Raw genomic sequence first — 22,600 nt, 5'->3', positions numbered from 1 at the left:
AAGAGGAGAGCTCAGGGTGGTGGGGGTGGGAAGGATGACTTTCAGGCCTTTACGAGACTTCCTTTATCAACATTACTCACTCTAATACAGTGCAGACACAGAGTTACGTAAAGAATATATAGCTGAAAAGGAAACATAAAAACCTGAGGGGTGGGTGAGAAACTCACACCATCATCAGGGAATGACTAATTTGCAAAATGGAAGATTTGTTTACTGATTTACTGTAAAGTATCCATAACTTTGTGTACCTGCTTTAATAGTTAAATTATTTTCCTACAAAGCAATAAAACTGCGTCTCAAAGTGTCAACGCTAACATGCAGATGTTTTACAGATATGTATACCATGTTCACCATCTTCATGTAACATGTTAGCATGCTAATGTTTGCTAATTAGCGCTAAACACAAACTCGTTCTGCAGGTATAGAGTCATAAACCAGAGTACAAGGCAAATTCTGACCCATTTGAGGTGCAATGTGAAAAGTTAAAGAATCCAATTCACCAAATTTATTACAATTCATCGAACCAGTGACTTGCCTGCTAAGAGCATCTGCGATCACGTGGTGCGAGCCCTAACCATTTGGCTATCGGGTCACCCCGATATGGGCTTGTTTTTACCAAAGTAAACTGCCAAACTGAGGAATCTAATGTTTACTTTGTGTAGAGAAAACTGCTTTGAAATAAATTAGATCCTGAAGCTTTAGTATGTGGAAAATGTTGCCTGGCTACTATCTTGTACTGAAACTTGAAAAGAAAAATCAATGAATGAAAGTCTTTATTCATGTTTACCATACCACATCCCTCGCTTCTATTCATAGAGTATTGCAGTTTCCACCAACACAGAACATGGCAACTCTGGGCCCCCGAGTGGCTTCAACTCCCCTGTGGACAGGTAAAGCTCTTCATCCTTCCTTTTTTTTTTCTTGCCACCCAAGGAACAATGGAGTTCAATAGTTCCCTCTGTATTTAAGCTGGAGACCTGAAAATCAATGCGAATCTAGTAGAAAAGTCTGGTCCTCCCTCTGTAACTCCTCCTCCTCCACATCTGTGGGGCTGTGACAACAAGCTGGAGGCAATCGACAGCCTCCTCTGTGTTTTTATTGCTGTGAGGCAGAGTGGACCCTCGCGGGTTTCTGTGCGACTGGGTCTCAGATGTTGTGGAGGCCCTGTTTTCCATGTTGGTGGGATATTGGAGAGAGAGGGGCTTTATTCTCGGCATGAGAGCCGTACATTGTGTCTGTGTCTGTGTGTGTGTGTGTGTGTGTGTGCGCGTGCTGAGGGGTTTTGATTTAGCCTCTGAGCTGCAACTAATGATTGTTTTTCTATTTGATTAGTTATTAGGTTTATTTTTTCATTTATCAATTAATAGTTTAGTGTATGAACTTTTAAAAAATAATTCAATGACAACAAAACCCAAAGATATTCAGTTTATAATGATGTAAAATGAATTAAAGCAGCGAATCCTGATTTACATGATTAATATATTGTCGAAACTCTTTTGTCAATTAATTTTAAAACTCATTTGTGTGATTCCAAAGTAAATTTTTCTGCAGTTTGTCCTCCATGACTGACGCTTGTCATGGCAGATTGAAATAAATGTCAAGTCTAGTTGAGCATCGTGTTTCATAACAGCTCAGGCACGCAATAGTCAGGACCCAAAACATCCTCCCAGTTTTTAAATCTTCCTCTGAGAAAAGCTCTGGATTACTGATGAGCAGAATTATTTTCAAGAATCATTTCCAATAATATTACAAATGATTGACCTTAGTTTTTTTTTTTGTTTTTTTTTTTTCATGTACTCAGTGTTTAAAGGTTAAGACAGGCTTTGCTTTGACCTAACGTTACCCATGAGGTGGAGGTTTTTAAATAGAGACAAGTGGACGCTGCCAACCAGTAGCCCTGTAAATGTTTGCAGCCAGTGCTTGGGGAGGTGGATGGAGGGGAGTCTGTGACCACAGTAATCTAAAAAGACCCAGGAGACGCAATTAGCAGAACCAAAGCTTTTTATAAAGAAAAGGAAAAAAAAGCAGAATGTTCTCCATTTCTCTGAAACCTAAAACTCGTTCATTGTGTAAATACAACAGGTCACATGAGCACATTGCTTCCTCTGGATGAACACCAGCTTCCTATAGCCTCTGAACAGGCCTGCGTTGTTTAACTTTAGTGTTTACACCCGAGAGAAATGTCACTGTAGCACATCAAGCCTGTATTTGACATTTCAGAGTGTTGTTTATTATTATGTGTGATGCCAAGATAATTAGCCGTGATAGATGGTCTATTCCTGTTACGCATAAGCTGCAGATGATGAACTGACTCTGTGAGGGAGGTTTCAGTGGCGTATTTTCTAACCAGTAGCTGTGTAATTTATTTCTTTGCAGCTACGCTTCTGATGTGACGTCGGGCTTGAGCGACGGCTATGAGGGCCTATCAGAGAAGAGTGACAAAACAGCTGCAAGGCGAACTGCTGCGAAGCTGTTCAGGAGGAGGGCGCGCTCAAGGCTGCGCATCACAGGGGTAATATAAATTATAAAGCTTTGTTTATTTGCAGCCGCAGATTCATTTAAGAACATCATAAACAAATCAATCAATCAGATGGACTGAATGATTGAGTTAGCGGAGGCGTTTTATTTAGGAGTTGAGCGGTGAGGCTCCACCCTGGTTGTGTAACATTATCAGTGGCCATGTTGTTCTTCCGCCAGCAGCCGCAGTGCATTTCTCTTCTGATCAGGACGCTCTGTGGTCTTTTAATGAGTGTGTTTGGACTGCAGGCAGAGACAAACAGATCACGCTCAACCTCACGTGCACGCAGTGGTGCAATACACACATAAACACAACTGTATGTTGCAGTTGACTCACACACACGTTGCAGCGTTTGCTCGCACATAGACAAAAAGCACATTGTTCCTCCCGTGTTTAACCGTGCTCAGTGTTTCAGAGAGTAAACAGACACCTGTCTTTACCATTGATCCTGTCCCTCTCTGCAGCTCTCTGATAAAGTGGACCGGGTGGTGGAGTGTCAGCTGCAGACACACAATGACAAGATGGTGACCTTCAAGTTTGATCTGGACGGAGATAACCCTGAAGATATCGCTGCTGTCATGGTGAGTCATTAGTAGAGCTCAGTCACCAGCCAAGCAATGATCAACAGATATCACGCTCAGAGTGTCAATAATAAAAGGCTTCGATCGGGTTAAAAGAATGAGGGTTTCTTTTGTTTCCAGTTATTTATTTTGGCTTTGGACCAAGTAAAAACTGATTACATACAGATCTGGGATATCAACTTTTTTTTTTGTTATGACTGTGAAAGAAGTGCAGATAGAGTCTTCAATCTATAACCTAAGAAATCTATTTAATTTCAAATTAGTATCATAGAAAGAAGGATGGTGGAGATGGCAGAAATTTGGACTCATTGTGGGTCCTAGATAAACGTGAACCTATGTAACCTTTGGTAGACAGCGGGCAGACATGCCGGGCACAACTACCAAAGGATTCCTAACATGATGTGGTCATACCACATCAAGTCAGGCAGTGCCAGCAAAAAGTCTGAGTGTATGGTAGTTTTTATTGATTTAATGATTAAAATTTTCGTCTTGAAGAGCAAGAATATGGTGTTCCTCCTTCCAAACATCACGTGTATCACTTGAAATGAGATACAAGATGTTGATTTTGCATGGCAGTCATTTAACCTCTTGATTCCCATAGATTCACCAGTGGGTGAGTCAGTTTATTTCATGTTATAGAGGAGATCCTGAAGTTTCCATCATGTAGCTTCTACAAAAAGCTAAATGAAGCTGATACAGAATATATAAGATGCTCTCAGACAATGTGGAGAGAAATGAAAGGGATGTTAAGGGGTAAACAAAATTATAATTCTTCTTGAGAGACTGAAGCTACTAGGACCCTTTAGGGTTTGAACAGAAATGAATAAATAAACTCATCCTGTCAGCTGATAAGTCTGGCAACTTCCTGTATCTCAGCCAAATATACACATGATTTATCCTGCCCCTAGTTAACAGCCTTTTGTTTGTTGATGTGAACTCTGGCTGATATAGTATCAGACTTACCGAGAAGTGAGGGAGTGACGCAGGTGAGCAGCGCCACCCCCCTGTTATTGTCTTTAAGCTTCATCAGAGGCTGGAGTGTAGGGAGGTGTGCAGTGTACATACAAGATGCCTGCGTGTTGAAGGCATGATGAGGCGGCGTGTCCAGCAGCACTTTTTTTGTTCACTGCATGTACTGTTTCCCCGACTCTTAAAACACAGTGCGCTTTTGTTTACCGAGTCTTGGCGCAGCGGGGGTGCCTGGCATCACAACAGCCCCTGTGGTTTTCTGCAGAGGGTTTTAAATGAGGTGAATTATGCCATGCTGACAGGAAACAGTCACCACGCCCCAACCCACAATTCACAGCAACACTCAGGACTGAATGAATATGCAAAACTCTAAACCTCGTTTAATAAACTGCTGTATTTTGGATTTATATGAGATGATTTATGTATTTTTTTCCAATGAATAAGTATTAGCTGAGGGGAGGTGGGTGTGTGTTTGAGTGGGTATGTTTCTCAGACAGTCACACAAATAGACACAAAGAAGTACATCTTGTATACTCAGAAGCATGTATTCTCTTTTTGCAGTACTGGAAAAATACATTTAGTCAAGTACTGTGCCTGAGTACAACCAAAAAAAGAAAGCATATATAGTATATAAGTATATAATTTATACTACTCTACTTCAATCTGGTGCAAAATGTATTTTTTGTATTGCACTTAACTAAATTTACAGCTATTGTTTTTAGTAACTTTGCAGTTTTTTTTAAAAAAAGAATGTGATAAACAACTGATAATGTATTAACAATTGAGTAATATACTACACCAACACTCTTTTCTGCATAATGAGAATGTTTACATTTACATTTGACTCTGATCTACTAGCAGTGTTCCCAGAATCAGAACCAAGCAAGGTGAAGCAGCTTTTATTTTCTCTGCTCCTCACCTGTGGAACAAGCGTCCTGAACACCTGAGAGCTGCTGAAACTCTCAGCTCATTTAAATCAGGTCTTAAAATATCACCAATTGCTGCAGTTTACCAATAAATTACACACGGAACTCGTCTAACGTTTTTTTAATCTTGTGCATTTGCTGGTTTTTAATGTCTTTTGCATCATTGCAGCAGTTCTTTTAAAACAGCATCCTAAGTTTCTTATCTGATTTTATGCAATCTTGATTTGACTTATTCAGATATTTTATTTTTATTTATTCAAATTTGTTTTTATTGTTTTTAAATGCTATTTAATGTCATCTCAATGTTCTATTTTTAATGTATTTCCATATCTCTGTAAAGCACTTTGCATTGCCTTGTGTCTGAATGGTGCTATATAAATAAACTTGGCTCACCTTGACACTTTATATACATTTTGCTGATAAAACCTGTGTACTTTTGCTTAGCATTTACATCTAAAATTGCAATAACTTGTAACAGAGTGTCTTCAGATTGTGGTATTGCTGCTGTTGCTCAAGTAAAGTATCTAAATGCTTCTTCCATCTCTGTCGCTTGCATCCTGTAGGTGCACAACGAGTTCATCCTGCCTTCAGAGAAGGAGGGCTTTATCCACCGCATGGGTGACATCATCAAACGGGCTGAGGCTCTGATGGCCAAAGAGCAGCCGGTGCACAACAGCCTGCACCGACTCACCCAGCCTGCTTTCCACAGCGGGGTCAACTCTTTGTCTTCCTCACAGGTCAGCAGCAGCACCTGCTCCACATCGCAGTGATATTAGCTGAGAACAGAGCAGTAACAGTGACTGTGCTGTCCGATCGTCATAAATTACATCAGCTATAGTGAGTCTAGCTGTGCTTATCTAAGGCAGACGCATAAATCTAGTGCAAATGGAAAGCTGTAGAGCAGAGCTTCCTGCACTGGAAGTAAAAAAAAAAAGAACTCACTCAGCTGAGTGCTTTCCTCACTGTCCTCAGTCCCTCCAGAGACTCGCCCCGAAACATAAAAGGTTAAGTGTCCATAAAGCCACCTGAGGGGGCTCCTTCTTTTAGAACATAATGTAACTAAAAGCACTAATGTCATAAAACCCTGTGATATGTGGAAACATACCCCATGCCTCCTTTTTTTCCCATTCATTTGTTCCAACAACCACAGATCCTTTCCAGTTCTTACACCATAACGAACTTTCCAGCATATCTGCCCACATTGAACTGGTAAAATAATTTATGTTTGGATTTATTAAACCTCTCTGAATCAAGCTGTAAAATGAAGACATCCAAGAAAAAAAAAGAGGAGCAGTGTCTTCCTGTACATGATATGACCTAATGTCTAATCAGATACTGTTTGTCCGCTGAAGGAAAAAAAGTGTATGTTCTGCCAGGACATGAAGAACAAATCTCATTGTGTCCTCTAGTAAAAATAGTCTGAGATTTTTGTAAATGATGGAGAAAAGAACAATGTGCTGTTTCATGTAGGAGACAAATAAGAGCGGTGAACCTCTACCTTCAGCTATATTGTTCATTACGTTTCCGACCCCCTGGCTACATAATTACCCCAAACCACTTTGGACAAATCTCTCCTGGCTTCACTCCAGCACTTGATTAAAAACACTGCATGGACCACATCCCCCTAAAAATCATTGTGGCTGCGCTCCCCGGCACTGTCCTGCCAAAAAACCAGACCCAGCCGGTTAAGTCAGGAAAAAACCCACAAGTCTGGAGACTCATCGATCTATCTCTGTTCTGGTTGCGGTGACTCTGAGGTAGGCTGCTATTCTGAGAGCTCTGGGAAGAGACGCTGTATAAATGGTGGTTGAATCCCTGGAAAGCTATGCTTGTCACAGCTGTGCTTTGTGCTAAACGCTAACATCAGCGTGCTCACAATAACAATGGCAACATGCTGATGTTCAGCAGGTATAATGTTTCCCATTTTTACCAGCATTTGCTAAGTAGTTTTCCAATTATTTAGTCTATATTGGAGAAATAAAAAATTATAACCAATGGCGATGGTGGATGAAAAGTAAAGGTAAGGTTGAGTCATTTCACTCAAAACCATGACTGTCATCCTCATGGAGGGAAAGTCAGGGGATCACCAAAATCATTAGGATAGACAATCTGGGAGCCACAGATGTCTGCACAAAATAGTTGTTGAGATATTTCAGTCTGGACCAAAGTAGTGGACCAGCCGACCCACTGACAGGCCTTCACTACCATTCCTCGAGCCATGCTGCTTTCTAGCACGGCTGAAAGATAATCAGCCGAGAAAAATTCTGTTTACGTGCAGATGGAGCTAGATTAGTGTGGCCAGTTATCCTGATAAGACTTTCCATAAAACCACCTTGTATAAATGCACAGTGAAGCAATAATAGCTACATTAACTGGTTAATAACATGGGATTTATTATGGAAACAGCTCTTCACAATTTAACAATAAAACCTTTACAGCCGTCTTAGCACTAACACAGAAAAGAAATCAACTTAACACGCGTTGTACTACACTGACAAGCCATACATCATGGTGTACCCGAGGTCAGGTCCCGGGGTCACCTACATCATCTGATGTCCAGGGCTTTAGTGGCTCATTTAAAGGGTCATTGCATGGATTTCACATGTCAGAGTCACATTACTAGGAGTTAGTTAACAGCCTGTGAAAACAGTTGCATAATATCTTTCATTGTTTTTGGAGTGCTACATTAATATGAACACAGTACGCTCCAGTCCAGCTTCTACCCACCTATTGGTGCCAGTGATCAGTGCTTAATAGAACATGTTCACATTTTTGTCAATAATGAATAGAGGTGGAGACTGAGATTTATCAACTGTGCTCTTTTACAGCCGAATCTGCACAGTCACACCCTGCCTCGAACACACTCGTCCTCTTCTCTGCCTGGTAAGCCTCACGTCTGCTCTGACTAACTCATTTCACCCATCAAGGAGAAACTGGAAAATCTAAAGCTCCAGGAGATTAAAAATGATATGAAAAGTGAATGAATGTCTCGGCTCTTTGGCTCCTGTGCTTTTTTTTTTTTTTTCATTATGTCATTAACATCTGAAATTCATCAAATAACATTAAGTGTGTGTGAAGTGCATAAAGACTTTCTTTTGCACAGCATGTCACATTAACTCACATTTGTGTCTTGCATCTTTTTTACTGTGCATGCTCATTGTGTGTGTGTGTGTGTGTGTGTGCAGACATGTGTGCACGGGCATCTACTCATGCATGTGTGTGTCTTGTCTTAGACTTCAGTGTGGCTAACCCGAGTGTAGGGGTACGTGGCTCTCCCCCGTGCCCAAATGGAGACGTCTTCAGTGCAGACATTACTTCATCTGGGCGACCTCTAATACGCTCACAGTCTTTCCACAACGCCCCAGGTAAATAGCCTCTCCGCCCCTCCCTCCGGTCCCTACGTGAAGAGGCCTAGCATTGTTTACTGTTTCAGCACACTGAAAAATTGTTACAGTCCTCTGGCAAAGAATAAGTCAAAGCAAAGCTCAGCTACCTCATAAACCACCCCTCCCCTCCTCAGTGCCCGGTTCTGGTATTGTTCTGACATTCACATGGCGCCATCCGCCATCCCCACACCTCAAAGCCTTCGTCTGTCTCTGCCTTGCAGCAGGGCCTCTTGGGTAATTACCTCACCTGAAGGGCGCTTTCTAGCTTTTAGGGAGCTGTGAATGCTGTCGCTGTAAACCATCAGCTTTTCTCCAGAGCTGCGATAGTCGGCAACATCTGTTTGCCAGCACAAACTCCTACAGAATTTCCAAGAAAACCTCCTCCCCCGTCAAAGTCTCCTTTCCCCACGGGGGTGGCATTTGAAGTAAATGAAAGAACACATATCCTCCATACGCCCCCTGTTTCAGCCTCAGCAGCCATCTGAACATCCTCATCCCCTCTTCTCCTGTGTCCTCTCTGCTGGATGTCCACTGCACGATCACTTTCGCAATGCCTCTTGGCCACCCGCCACCCTTATAGAGTGTTGCCTAACCTATGTTTCCGTCAGCATGGAAAAAGCAGAGGCTGGTTTGCATCATCAGCAACAGGAGGTGTGGTTTATAACTGTGGAGCCATTGTTGAGGTAAATGTCAAATCAATGGACGGAGCTTGGATATTGGCATCCTAAATTATTCCCCAAGGAGTGATGTCGAAATCCCGACTTCTTTAATCTCACAATCAGGCCCAAAAAATTTGCGTACGCACACGTGTGTTCCATTTAAACTCCTCTAAAGCGTCACGAGTAAAAGCCTCTCTCGCTCTGTCGATGCCGAATCCCTCACAGCCATGTAAGCCTGGTGTGCAAGTGCTGCGGCTTACAAATGCAATTATAGTCGGATACTGCTTTAAACAAAATGTCTTTGTTCACCATGGAAACCCATTATTTGAGAGGAAGGGAAAGATTTATGCTGCATGTGGCGTATGTCTTGGCAGGGGGCTGAGGGAAAGGGGAGAGAGGAGGAATGAGTGATCTAACTTGTCTCTGTGGGTCAGCTCAGTCCAGGCTGTTCGATTACATCTCTCAGGTTTTGATGGACAAATTGAACAAGGATAATAGGAAATATTTTTACTTTCCCATACACGTTTCTTTTTCCACAGTTTATACCCAAGTTTACTGACTTCAAACCACGTCTTTGTCTTCCAGGGTCTCCTCTTCACCATCAGCACCACCCTGCATCTCTCCTGCCCCAACACCAGCACTACAACTTACCCTACATGGGCCACACTCACTTCCCATTCCCATACCCAGGCTCTCCGGGTTCCCCCAAACCAGCAGGGATGCATCCTCCCCTCACACGTGTAGCCAGTAACCCCAACTTCCCTTCTGTGCCCTCCCCAGCCCCCGGGTCCCCCAGTGCTCACAATGACACCTCAAGCCCTGGCAGCAACGAGAGCATCACCATGTCCCCACCTGCTCCTCAGCATCCCAACATGTGGCCCCCCCACTCACAGCCCCTGTTTTCCTTGGCAAATGTCATCTCCATGGCCATGAGCATGGCTCAGTCTTTCATCCCTCCTGCAAGCCTGCCCACCCAGGGGATGCCCTCCTTTCCAGGCTTTCACCACCAGCTACCCACTCACATGGCCCCACAGTCAGGTTACCCCTCTGTCTACCCACAACAGTACCAAACCCCGGTAGAAGTCCCTTACCCCACAGTGGGCATCCCAGCACAGAACAACGTCTACCACAGCCCAGAGAATACGCTTCAAATGGATGGATCTGGTTTTCCTCAGAGCAGTCATCCAGGCTGGACGCACCCTGTCTCTCCACCTTCCTTGCCTTCCACTCCTCCACTGGCTCCTCAGGAGCCCCTGCAACAGGTCGGACTCTCCAGTCCCCCCTTACTGACCCAGGAGGACAGTCTCCACACTTATGTGGCCCCATACTCAGCGCAGGTTCCAGCCCAGGCTAAACCCAAACCACAAGTCTCCAGTTCAAACTCCTCATCAGATCTTTCCCCATCACCGCCAGAGAGCCCCGAAAACACTGTGAGTCGTTTTCTCTTATCTCAGGGATTATGTCTGTCAACATTATCAGAGCCATGTTTTGTGTATGCAAATTAGTGCTAAAGTAATCAGTCAATTAATCAACAGAAAATTAATCAGCAGTTGTGATTTTTGATTATTTATTAAGCACAGATCTCTGTTTTACATTTTTGTAAAGTGAATATCTTGACGTTATGGATGATTGATTGAACAAAACAAGATATCTGAAAGCACCAACTTTGGCCATGGAAAATCTTGGGAGGCATTTTTTGGCCTGAATTTGAGGACACTGACAAAGAACCATCTGGGTCAATATCCAATCTGCTGTTAACACAAATGCCAATAACATTTATTTTTCCTGTCTAGTTATCATCCTTCAGCGCTCAGTTGCATCCCGCTGTACCTGAGATGATCGCCAGTACCCCAAAACCGAAAGCCTCTTCTACTCAGTCTGGTAAGAAATTCTGTGCATGTTCTCATGTTCCTAAAAAATTTCCTCCTCCGTCTCTGGATCATAAACACCTGATGTGAAGCGTTTTACGAGCCAGAGGCTGTGAGAGCTGGAAAATGACATACTGTATGATGTTTATGTTTGCACCCAAAACAAACCTGCACACATGCTTGTGTATACACTCAAATCCACCCATAGCCAAAAGTTACAAGTCTTTCTCCTCTGCTGCATTTTATGATATATTAGGTCTAAATACAGCCTGATGTCCCAGTTACAGACAATTTGCCTTTCGAGTTGTTTTCAGTCCCTCATTTTTTCTCTCCATCGTTTCCTTGGTGACATTGTCATCTGTTGGTGGTGCCTCGGGAGGCGTTGCATAACCGTCTGGATGTAATGTTCCATTCGAAATGAACACAAACGTAGGTGTGATTGGGGCCCTACCCACCAACATTGACCAATCAGTGAGCAGCGTCGCTCATTACAGGCCTCTCCTCCCACCTCCACACCTGTCAGTATTTATACACTACTCGGGAGCCCACATTTAACAGAGTCCCTCTGTTTCATTGGGCACGGACCCAGATGCTTTCTGTGTTTACTGTAAGAAGGACACTTAGTGGGCAAACTGAGGCACTGCAGGATTTTAAGCCCTAAAATTGTTTGCAGCTGTGAGTGAATGCGGACACTTGGTTTAAATGTGGCATCAGATAAATCCCAGTAATCAGATATTATCCCTGCTGTAGATTAAGGCTCCTTAGAGGATATCCACCCACACTGGGAGATTACCATTTTAGGAAATAAGAAACCTTAAAAAAAACAGAGTGATACCTCTTTCAACACTGCCAAGAAACACATGATTAGATTATGATCAAACCAGATTAGTCAGAAATGAGTGGAGCTTTGTCCTAATGATCAATCAGCTCTGATCAGATTAGAGAACAATCACTGCTGTTTAGCCAGTGATTGGCTGTCGCTCATATAAATTAGCTGCCCAGATGCTATAACTTGTTATTCATGGGCAGTAAAAGTAAGTACTACAACTTACTGTCATTGATGTTAACCAATATAACCTATTTCTTAAAGAGAAAAAACATACATTTTTTTCTGAAAGGGATCTAATCAAGGTAAAAAACACACTTTTTTTTGTCTATGTTACAGAAGCCAAGTCTGCACCAGTGACTGTTGGGCGATTCCAGGTGACGCCCAGTATGGACATCCCTGCGCCTGCTGCACCTGTAGGTGCTGTGCCTGCTGCACTACAGCCTGAAGATGGGGGCAGCACCCCAACAGAGAGCAGCACAGAGGAACAGGGGGAGTCTGAGACCAGCCTGGGCACCTCCCTCACCATGTCCCCTCCTCACCCGCATCCCCAAAGAGGGTCGACAGGGCCCCTCCAGGAGGTTGACGGGCAGCCAGGATGGGCTGGGAGCCATGAGCAGCAGCAGCAGCAGCAGCAACAGCAGCAGCAACAGGACAGGGAAGAGGAGGATGAAGAGGAGGATGAGGAGGATGAGGGAGAGGTTGTTGGGGAACGACAAAGGTCGAGGAAGAGGAGCAGGAGGAGGGCGTACAGCCTCAGCCTGATGGGAACGTCTGCGGACAGCGGACTCTCGGTGACGGCTGCTGAGACAGAGGGGAGGCTGTGGGACGGAGCGGTGGGCAGCCCGCAGTACACCAATGCCCTTCACCATTTATGGATGATGACTTACAACCGCAACGCTCCCTACCTAAGCAGCGATGACTCAGACAGTGATGACGAAGAAATGCTGGAAGAGCTTCAGGAACTCAGAGAGAAGTAAGTGACACCAGTGACCAAAATATAGTTCTGTACTTTTTTTAAAAATGACTTTCACTATTGTATTTGATGGGACTTCATGTTTTGGGGTTACACAAGACTTAAGTCTAAAATTAGATTTGAGGATTTTTCCTATTCTGTCTGTATATTAAGAAATTAAGACTTAACTTCTGCAACTTCACAAGCTTCAGAGGATTTTCGAGGAGCCTGGTTTCATTTTTCCAGGCAGCAGCAGGAAACATGTAACTACTTATTTATTACTTAGTTGCTTATTTGTTACTTCTTGTCCCTTTTCAGACATCTGACAGAGGTGCAGGCCCTGCAGGCTGCCCAGAAGAGAGAGATCGAGGAGCTGTATGAGAAGATGGGGAAGGTTCCTCCTCCAGGCATCGTCTCTCCCGCTGCTATGCTGTCCAGTCGACAGCGCCGCCTGTCCAAGGGGAGCGGTTTCCCCTCATCCCGCAGGAACAGCCTGCAGCGCCTGGACATGTTGCCACTGCAAGGTGAGGAAGAATGTCCACATTTCTTTCTGATTATGGAGTTGTCAACATGGGACACTGTCATGTCTAAATGAGTTTTATAGCATATGTACCGTTTTCCTAGGTATCATTAGGAGAAACTCCCTTGGAGGCAGCAGCAGCGGCTCCCAGGATAAACCAAGCAAAGGGGTCACCTTTGCCACTGACATTAGTAGAATGGTGAGTTTTCCAGACTTCATATTAATATTATTCCCCCTGTAAAACTCAACAAAAATGCTAAAAAGGGTAAAGTCTTACTTTGTGTTTCTTCCGTCTCACTTTTCCAGTGAGAAACAATCAGCCAAGCACGCTGTATATCTGGACTACCTCATCTGAAGTGTGACTGCAGTGGTCAAACCCGTCCTGAAGGAGGATCACGTTAACACTTTTCACTGGCACACACATCAGCAAAAACTGCTTCCCTCTACAAGTGGTCACGAGGTTCTGCCAGTGGTCATTTACCTCAACTGTACAGAAACTGGATTTGCACAGGAAGTGCAACATCCAGTTTGCAGCCCTTTGTCAGATTTGGTGAAATTTGTTGCCGCTGAAACACAGAATATCTCACCAGTCTGGTTCATGTTAAAACTCACAAGTTCATTTTTTTGCTCTCTTGTAAATAAACCATCAGAGCCAACGGTTCAGAAGTAACCAGCTTCAGTCCAGGCAGCCACAGTTTGTTTTAAAGCTTTTTTTTTTTTTTTTTTTTTTGCATTAACGCAGTCAGGTGAAATACAAAGTGCTGCAGAGCTGTGGCCTCTTGAGCCGCGGCGGCACTTGGTTTGACTTTGACCCAGAATGACTACATTTGCCGTTTTCCTGCTTGTCTGACTCACTGCCGTTAATCAATCTGAGCACAGTAATGTGAACCACAGCCAAGCTCTGACTCTCACTGACAGTTGTCGTGCACAGATGACAACACTTTGGATAATCACAGTTTATTTGCTGTAGTTTGTTAATAATGTCTCAGCACCTGCTGACTGCACAGTGAATATACTCTCATTTAGAGGAGCTCTGATCTCTTCCCAGGGGCTGACGAGAGCAGTCAGTTTGATTTATTCTGAAAACATTTTGTTGTAGTACATCGCTGGTTCCTTTAGTGGTTTCGACACCTGATAAGATCACCTACACTCTCTAGACTCAGCCTGGGGAGGTTTGACTGCAGTCCTGACATTTTCAGATGTAGTGAAGATGATGATTTTCACATTTTGCATCAGTACAATAAGGGGATGTTATAAAGATGTTAATGCATCAGGAAAAAAAAAGTTGTACAACAGTTATAGAAGTTGGCATGCAGTTTGCTTCAGCAGGAAAAAAAAAAGTTTTTCAAACTGTTAAAAGCTGCAGAAGCATAGAAAACACTGTCAATTTTCAGTTACTATAGCTGGCTTAAAATGGAAAAAATATATATTTCTTCATATTGATTAGATGTGAAAAGTCCACCTAGGTTTTAGACTACTGGTTTTTCCTGTTGTTTGTACATGTGTATATAGTAGAGTGCTTTTATAGATCTTGTTTACAAGTTAAGAGTAAACTAAATATTTCAGCAACCTTAATTCTTGCTCAAGCAAAAATCATATTTGTTGCTTGTTCCATAGATCGAGCACCTTGTGCACTTTAGCAAATTCTACTTTAACTCTCAGACATTTAACACGTTTGTGGACAAAACTGTGCTCACTTGAGGAAGAGCCGATATGTTTTCCTGTTATTTTCCGTAAGAGAGGTAGAGGATATTCTCCGGTTTATGTTTGATCACAATATTTCATATTGGATCACAGTAATGATGATCTACCCTCCCACACTTTGAAATAATTAGTATATTGTGGGATATGGAGAAATCAATCCAAGCTGTGAATCTGTAGCTGTTGCCTTATTAAAAAATAAAAAATATTCACAACACACACTGAATTTTCTGGCAGTTAAACTCCTGTAAGATTCGTAATATATGTATTCAAAGAAATTTCTAAATTTTGAATGTAAATATATAATTGTATTGCTTTCTGAAGCTGCTGTCCTGCCATGCTGAATCTGTGCCTTTCCCTTACAATGTCTTATTTTATATTTTTACTCTCAAGATTTGGTGGCTAGATCAGACTCTGTATATCAAATTTTGACATAAATAAATGCAACTGTAAATACCACTGCTTGTATGTCATCCTTATTGCATATAATAACGCATGATTGTGTTAAATAAATCAAATACATTAGATTTTTATTCAACGAATCATCATTTTCCAACATAAATAACATGTTTTTACAGGTTAATCTATGTGTCATTTCAGCACTGTCACTGGCGGTCTTTGCTGTTAAAGGCCACTGTAGATTTAACATCATTTGCTGACTGAAATTTAGTATATTCCTCCTCACACTGTATTCACGTCACATGATCAGGTAAGGGTTTTAACTTCTCTTCTGGCTAGCATGTAGGATCGTGTTGAGGTCAGTGATTAGTCCTTATCACTGACAGGCAAGCTTAGTCAAAAAATCAAGACACATCTAGTTTAAAGTCAGCAGCAGAACCACACAATCACCCTTCGAAATCAAGACAAACAAAAAGTCCAGCGCTGTCTCAGCATGAAAAAACACAGCGACCAGTCCATGGAATATGAGTCAGTGGCATCAGTGTCCACATGAGTCCCTTCTCGGTTAAGTGCAGGACAGACACACAGTCCAACAACAGCCAGGCAATTCATGTGTCTCAGTTGGCCCCGGTTCTTGGTCCCTGCATTCTTGCACGTTTGGCCTCCTCATCTATTTCATCCATGATCTTTTCCTGGGAGACTGAGTAAAATGTGTAGCCGTCTAATGCGGGGAGAAAGTGGTCAAGGCAAATAAGTGGATGCAAGAAACATAACAGACAGTAACAGCAGAGGCAAAAACACACTGCCTTAATGTTGTCTTTACTCATTAAAATACTAAATAACACCCACCTCATCCACTGAGTTGCCAGTTTATGAAGTACACCTAGGTAAAACTAATGGAGTTTCATACAACAGTCCTAACCCGAATATATAGAAGCCCACATCAATCCCTAAAATCTAAAAATCCATTCTCATTCTCAAGGTAAGACAAAATCATGTGATAGTTTGTTACAATAATGCAGGTGAGAGCCAACATTTTATTAATGTCACTTTGTAATTGTGACATTGTAAGTGAATGTACCCTGTCTAACTTTTCATTGAAAAGCTGCAGGCTTCTATAAGAATTAGTAAAACTACAAATTAAAACTTCAAGTATTATTTTTCTTCTTATTTAGATACAAAAACAACATAGTGGCACTGGCTCGGACAAATGTTATCTTCAGGTTTCAAACATCAGCCCTCGCAGGCATCTATGATCTCAGGAAACAGGTTTGCCCGAAACACCGCGAAGGCACCAGGAAGCTCATCTTCCCCAACTCAGTTCCCTTTAAAACATTTTAAGTGTACAGTTAATTAACCATAGTGCTAATTAACCGGCTTGACGTTTGTGTTTTCATTTGCTAATAAGCTCCAAACCTCTTTACAGTCGTGGACTTTCTGTCCTAGCTAACCGCCATGTTAGCAATGATTCAGTCTGTCCAACGTTCAAAAAAATGTAGTTTGTAATACAAGCTGTGTGGATAAATTAACGCAAAGCTGTGATAAACACCGTTATCTAACTCAAAGCCAAGGACTACAGAGTGGCTGTAGCATGCTAAGCTAACGTTACATAGTTCACCTTGCGTTAACATTAGCGCGCTTGGCAAGGATACAGATCCCCAGAACCAGTGCTCCGATGGCGAGTCCCGTGACCGTGTTTCGTCCCCGCAGCATCTGTGTTTTCTTCTTCCACTGTGTTCGCTCCACCTGCTTGATGAAGTACATCTGTTCTTGAGAAAGACCCTCTTTAGTCGGGTCTATCCTCTTTGCAAAGGGGGCATCGGACTCCTTCGGCGTCTTGTCAGCCATGTCTGCCGTAAGCGTGGGGGGGGGGGGGGGTTGTCAGCCTGTTTCACAACAGTCAAACCCACAGCTACTTCTCAAATGATCTGCCAAGTTTGCAGCGTTTGTCTGCGACGGAAGTAGCCCATCATTACGGTGTGAGATCTGCACCGAGAAGAAGGACCCGGAAACGATACTGTGCAACATCGAAATGAGTCCCCGTGGCGGCTTTGGTTCCTACAAGGAGACGTTGAAACGGCTCTGGAGTAAAAAAAACCTCGGGAAAACAGCGCCGCCTTCCGGAAAATATAACATTCAAACACGGTTTACTTTTTGTTTTCTAATTTATTTATTTTTACAAAAGTAACCAAATACTTAAACATAAACGTGGCAGTTGATGATTTTAACGTTTGTGCGTTTAGCCGTTAGTGACTGTAAATGGCGGCGAGATTGTTTTGTTCTCCCAGTCACAGTGTCAAGTTTGGGGAAGCCTCTTTTGACCTGCTCACAGATTTTCTAATTAATCTCAACAAAAGAAACAAAGACAACCTCAACAGTTTATCAAAATGTAACGGGAACTTCAAAGATAAGAAACTCGCTGGTAAGGACAAACACATTTTAATTATTCTGTTAATTAGATGAATGTTAGTGAAACTACGTAAATGTGTCATTTTTAACGCATTGAATTAGGACACTTTTAATCATAATGGTAATTTCATGTTGCAGCCTTATTCTATATACATTTAAATTCACTTTCCCTCATTAAACCACACACAATACCCCATAATAACAAAGCAAAAAAGGAAAAACTGAAATATTGCATTGACAGAAGTATTCAGACTTTTTGCTATTAAGCTTCAAATTTGCCTCCCATTTCTATTGATCATCTTTGAGATGTTGCTTAACCTTGATTGGAGTTCACCTGTGGTAAATTCACTTGATTGGACATGAGTTGGAAAGGCACACACCTGTGTATACAAGGTCCCACTGCAACAATTCTCGGACTAACGGAGACTAAGAAGCAGAGGAAAAACTCAAGAGGCGATGAAGAGTTCAAAATGACAGTGTCTTTCCATACACAGGTGGTCAACTGTGTAAAGTCAAAAAACAAGCAAACATTAATAGGCAGGGAGCAGGCAAACAACTAAAACCCAACAGGCAATACTAAACCGCAAAACCTGGTGGAACAGATTGGGAATTGGGAACAGATGTGAATGATCGAGGGGCAGGGGAGACTCAAAGGCAGAAACTCAAAAGATGAGAGAGGTACAGGAAAACAAGACATACACCGAACATTGCAGGATCTTACGCCGACAGCTGACAATGCATATCAGAGCAAAAACCAAGCAATGAGATGCTTATGTCAGTGTGACATCTCAGTTTTTCCCGTTCTAATGAAATTTTTCATTCTCGGGTATTGAGTCTAGATTGATGAGGGGAAAAATGAATTTAAATGATTTTAGCATAAGGCTACAACATTAAAAAGTGAAGGGGTCTGAATACTTTGTGAATTCACTGTGCACTTAATGTGCAGACTCTGCACTGCTACAGTCACTTCAACAGTGGGATACATTTAAAATGTATAATGTATAATATATTTACATTTAGAGTGTATATAGAGAAGGCTATCATCAGTAGGCCTATAGTACATTATGTGTTTTAGTACTGCAAGCAGCAATAGTTTGAATCATTTCCTAGCAGGTGGGATTGACTTAGATGTTCAAGACTAACTCTGAGTGGCCCACTAAGCTTCACTGTACCCTGTCATCACTCCTGAGTCTTTGATACACCTGGGATTGTGAGCCCTGTCATTACTGAGGCCAAATCTCCACACAAACTCCAGGTAGCAGAGTATCCCAGCTGCCAACAGCTCAGCAGACAAACCCTGCCAGAGCAGAGGAACAGATGGAAAGCGGTTTTAATCACTGCTAATGAACACTCATATATCTCTTAGTAAAATAACGCCCCAAATACTATTTATTTAAATAGATTCTTAGGGATTCGTCTTTGATGAGTTCTCTTTAACATGCTTCTCGTGGTGTCACTGCTGGCTTACTGAAGTAACCTGCCATTCTCTCAGCATGGAGGGGATTTCCAAATAAATACTGTCTAAATAGTGTCTTTCAAACTGACTTGTCAGTAGAAAAAAACCTGCCAGTGTTTGGCTGGTGGGTGGTGTTGAGAGCCCTGCATGGTTGTGATTCAGTGTTTTACGCACATGGCTCTTAGCTGTTATTTCACACAAAATAAAGACTAGACTAGATAATCTGAATTTAAAATGAATATTGATTTATCCTTAATGATTCCTTTTTTAAAAATGTACTTCATTAGGCCATCTGGGCCTATGTGTTATTTTATATCATCATCCAGTGGATGATTTGTACCTGATAAAAGATGCAAGATATTGATAGTTTTTCATGTCCAACATGTTCAGTTAGCATGACTGCAGAGAGCTCATAAGTGGCAGTGAATGCTTGGAGAGTTACGGCTCACATTTCATTTTATTGATCCCATTTCACAGAACTACATGAGATCTCTCCCTGTGTCACTTTACACAGGATTGCCCAAACACATTTACTGCCTCCGTTTTACTGCATGCATGATATTGCCTTACAAATTCCTCTCTGCAAATGTATTTTGTATGTTCCATTATGGTCTCTCAACTCTTTCCCAACATGCTTTGCTCATGCTTCCGCTCAAAAAAAATGACTGTTCTGTTTTGTTCTCTGCTTTTGTGAACACCCTGCATCCCTCTCTGCTGTTACTTAGAGTACATCTTCCTGATAACTAAAGAACTGACACTGGATCCACTGGTTGGATACCATGCCATTGAATTGCTCCAAAGGTAATAAGAAGCAGCATGTTCGGCTCTCCCTGTCACGCCTTATATATTATGGGATTAGACATGCCTTTATGTGAATAATTATCTCCATCAGGTTTATGGTCAAGCACCTCACAGATTTGCTCACCACACCCACACCTCAAGGTGCAGCTGCTGATCAGCCAAGAAGTTATGAAGATGCCATTTTTGACAAGATCAAGGGGAAATTCCACCTCATCATCTTCTCCTGTGTGCAACTCGCGAGCAAACTGTCTTTGCACAGTCATGTAAGTTCTGAGATGTCTGTTATTTATGACTTTCAATTCCCTGTGATTAAAAATAAGGTAATCTCCCACATTTTTTCAAACAACTTAGATGATCGACAACAATACTGCTGTACACTTTCTGCATTCAGTCGGCCACAGTGTTTCCAAGCAGACTCTCTTGGAATCAGAGCTGATGATCTTGAAGGGACTTGAATTCAGACTAAATGTCCCAAATCCTCTGATATATGTTGAAATACTTCTGGAGGTGCTGGGTAAGATCTTTTTTTTTTTTTTTTTTAAAAAAGGGGAAATATAAATGGAAAGGGCTCTGTGAAGATAATTATTTCTATTTAGGTGTTGTACTGATTTGTGGTGATTAAACTTTTATAGGACACAATGAGCCATCCAGCCCTGTGGAGCGCCTCTATGACTTGTGCCACCATGTTCTCCAGTTTGTCAGCCTACAGAGGGCTGCCATCTACGACACCTTGTTAAAGACTACTGTTCAGTGTGTCAGACCATCCAGAGAACAGAGGTATTACATTTATCTCCAAGCCCCATTTTCTGATGTTTTGGGACAGGTGGTTACTGTCATAGTAGAGCAGACAAGCTGCCTGATTGACACTTGAGTAGACTGCAAGCAGCTGAGAACTGTCGATGTTGTTTTGGTTTCAAACTCTGTCTTGTCCTATCATGTTTTTCATGGCTCGTCGCCCCGCAAGACATTTACCCAAGAGCTATTTAATTATGACTGAGTACAGCCGTTTTTTGGACCACTTGGAGGCAGCAGAAACAAGCTGTGGACACAACATTGACACATGCTAGCGAACAGTTACACACCCAGCATGGAGCAACATTGTCATTCATTTGAAAGTTGTGTTCATGGCCACCTGGTGATTATAAGTCCAATATTGATTGCAACAAACCTATTTAAAACCAGAGAGAAGTTTGTGACAGTGACTGAAGACTGCATGCTTCTTGGTGTTGGTGTCATCGCTGTGGCTGCGTTCATCCTCCGTGTCAGAAAATGGGAACAGGTGAAACGGTTGTGATTTATATGAATTATGAAAAACCATATATTTTAATCAGACCAGCAATATTATTCATCCTCAGTGTTTTGAATGTCAAAACTGTAGATAATGTGCAAACATTGCAAACATATCAAGCCATTATCCAAGTTTAATAATCTGTCACAAATATATTCCATTCAAACTGCTTTTATTTATCTCTTTCTTTACATGCATGGCAGGTCGTGGGAGAACTGAGCCATATCACAGGAATCTCAAGGAAGAGCATCAGTGATTTCGCTCATGTGACACTGAAGCATATTGCTAGATCAACTTGAGTCTTAATAACACTCAACCACCAAACACTGTGCTCTACTGTCACTGTTTATGGTGGAGTTTATTTTGCAGTTGTAGATGTTGGTGTGGAAATGTTGCTAAAAGAAAAAATCACTATTAAAGTAGTCTGTTAGTGACTGACACGTGTCTAGATTATTTTTATTGTACATTCTTCAAAGCCAAATGAATGTTGATATTGCAGTTGTGAAAATACACTGAAGATGTTGACACACACACACACACACATATATATGAAGAAAGAATGAATAACCTCACTTGATGCCAAATACAGATTTTTAATTTTAAAAATATAGTCACTGATAGTTGGCAGTGGTGCAATACGAGGCTGCCTTATTTGGGGGTGAGGGGTGAGACTGTATTCGTCACTACCAACAGGTTCTGCCCAGTGAACAGTGAACTGAAAGACTGAGCGCTGTTAAGAGAGGCTAGTGGAGGCAGAGCTTGATGGGAGAAACTTTTCCCTGGAAAGGTGGTCAAATCTGTGTGTGTGTGTGTGTGTGTCCTGCCAGTCGACTAATGACTCATCATCTTCCTCCTCCTCTTCAGAGTCACTCAACAGTGTATCAAATGTGGGAAGATGTGGAACAGTGGTGTTACCTCCCAGGAAGTCGTCCAGAGCCTCAGCACTGGAGGGACACTCGCTGTCAAATGATCTCCTCACTGTTTGTTTTGTTGAAAAGGTGTTTCATCTTGTTCTCTGCTCTTCAGGATATCTTGGCTTTGTGTTTGTTTGCCTGCTTCCCCCATGGGTGGATCCGTTTAATACGCTGTCTTTAACATGCTCAGATCTGTGCTTGTTATGATACTGCGCAGGGTGTGCTTTGTTGCCTTGGAAAAGGAGAAGGAGAAAATCCGTGTTCAGAGAGAACTTGCAATAAAAACACAGCCGATATCAAATAACAGTTGATATAAAGAAATACCATAGAAGCTGAAAAAGTAAATGGATTAAAAGAAAAACCACCAGGTAGAGAGAAAACTGGCAAGTTGCATCCTATAACTTTCAGTGCAAAATGTATCCCA

General features: G+C 42.1%; 3 protein-coding genes across 6 annotated transcripts in view; 2 read left to right on the top strand and 1 right to left on the bottom strand.

Annotated features, from left to right (window-relative positions):
* Positions 1 to 15,368, top strand: part of wnk4a (WNK lysine deficient protein kinase 4a) — a 42,686-nt gene extending 27,318 nt beyond the window's left edge. For 2 of the 3 annotated variants that reach the window (XM_071463141.1, XM_071463140.1), the window contains 12 exons: positions 817 to 890; positions 2,377 to 2,512; positions 2,983 to 3,099; positions 5,558 to 5,731; positions 7,823 to 7,877; positions 8,228 to 8,359; positions 9,625 to 10,469; positions 10,833 to 10,920; positions 12,073 to 12,709; positions 13,007 to 13,212; positions 13,313 to 13,407; positions 13,515 to 15,368. In XM_071463141.1, the coding sequence (XP_071319242.1) occupies positions 817 to 890; positions 2,377 to 2,512; positions 2,983 to 3,099; positions 5,558 to 5,731; positions 7,823 to 7,877; positions 8,228 to 8,359; positions 9,625 to 10,469; positions 10,833 to 10,920; positions 12,073 to 12,709; positions 13,007 to 13,212; positions 13,313 to 13,407; positions 13,515 to 13,517 (2,562 nt within the window). In that variant the 3' untranslated portion in view covers positions 13,518 to 15,368. The remainder of the gene's footprint in view (positions 1 to 816; positions 891 to 2,376; positions 2,513 to 2,982; positions 3,100 to 5,557; positions 5,732 to 7,822; positions 7,878 to 8,227; positions 8,360 to 9,624; positions 10,470 to 10,832; positions 10,921 to 12,072; positions 12,710 to 13,006; positions 13,213 to 13,312; positions 13,408 to 13,514) is intronic. The other variant, XM_071463142.1, reaches the window with a different exon arrangement.
* Positions 15,369 to 15,422: 54 nt separating this feature from the next.
* coa3a (cytochrome C oxidase assembly factor 3a) lies at positions 15,423 to 17,298 on the bottom strand. Its single transcript, XM_071463152.1, has 2 exons — positions 16,961 to 17,298; positions 15,423 to 16,029 (listed from the first exon to the last, which is right to left on the bottom strand). The coding sequence occupies exons 1-2, from the start codon at positions 17,154 to 17,156 to the stop codon at positions 15,926 to 15,928; spliced, it is 300 nt and encodes a 99-aa protein (XP_071319253.1). The 5' UTR covers positions 17,157 to 17,298; the 3' UTR covers positions 15,423 to 15,925.
* A 61-nt stretch (positions 17,299 to 17,359) lies between these two features.
* cntd1 (cyclin N-terminal domain containing 1) lies at positions 17,360 to 21,700 on the top strand. 2 transcript variants are annotated; one of them, XM_071463150.1, is made up of 7 exons: positions 17,365 to 17,730; positions 19,899 to 19,974; positions 20,066 to 20,237; positions 20,326 to 20,488; positions 20,607 to 20,751; positions 21,157 to 21,253; positions 21,466 to 21,700. In XM_071463150.1, the coding sequence occupies exons 1-7, from the start codon at positions 17,568 to 17,570 to the stop codon at positions 21,559 to 21,561; spliced, it is 912 nt and encodes a 303-aa protein (XP_071319251.1). In that variant the 5' UTR covers positions 17,365 to 17,567; the 3' UTR covers positions 21,562 to 21,700. The 2 variants fall into 2 exon arrangements, with proteins under 2 accessions (XP_071319252.1, XP_071319251.1); XM_071463151.1 differs by lacking the exons at positions 21,157 to 21,253; positions 21,466 to 21,700 and adding an exon at positions 20,939 to 21,148 and having other exon boundaries at positions 17,360 to 17,730.
* The last annotated feature ends 900 nt before the right edge of the window (positions 21,701 to 22,600 follow it).

This window comes from Trachinotus anak, unplaced genomic scaffold (genome assembly GCF_046630095.1).
Source record: "Trachinotus anak isolate AG129_WGS33_773 ecotype Australia unplaced genomic scaffold, CSIRO_AGI_Tana_v1 ptg000025l, whole genome shotgun sequence".
Taxonomy (NCBI): Eukaryota; Metazoa; Chordata; class Actinopteri; order Carangiformes; family Carangidae; genus Trachinotus; species Trachinotus anak.
Note: the sequence above shows the minus strand (reverse complement) of the source record. Positions and strands in the feature narration are given on the sequence as shown.

Coding starts and splice junctions, on each gene's coding strand:
- coa3a (XM_071463152.1), bottom strand. CDS start 17,156: ATGGCTGACAAGACGCCGAAGGAGTCCGATGCCCCCTTTGCAAAGAGG. Junction 16,030..16,960: donor AGCACTGGTTCTGGGGATCT/GTATCCTTGCCA, acceptor TCCCCGCATTAG/ACGGCTACACATTTTACTCA.
- cntd1 (XM_071463150.1), top strand. CDS start 17,568: ATGGCGGCGAGATTGTTTTGTTCTCCCAGTCACAGTGTCAAGTTTGGG. Junction 20,489..20,606: donor AATACTTCTGGAGGTGCTGG/GTAAGATCTTTT, acceptor AAACTTTTATAG/GACACAATGAGCCATCCAGC. Junction 20,752..21,156: donor AGACCATCCAGAGAACAGAG/GTATTACATTTA, acceptor ATTTAAAACCAG/AGAGAAGTTTGTGACAGTGA.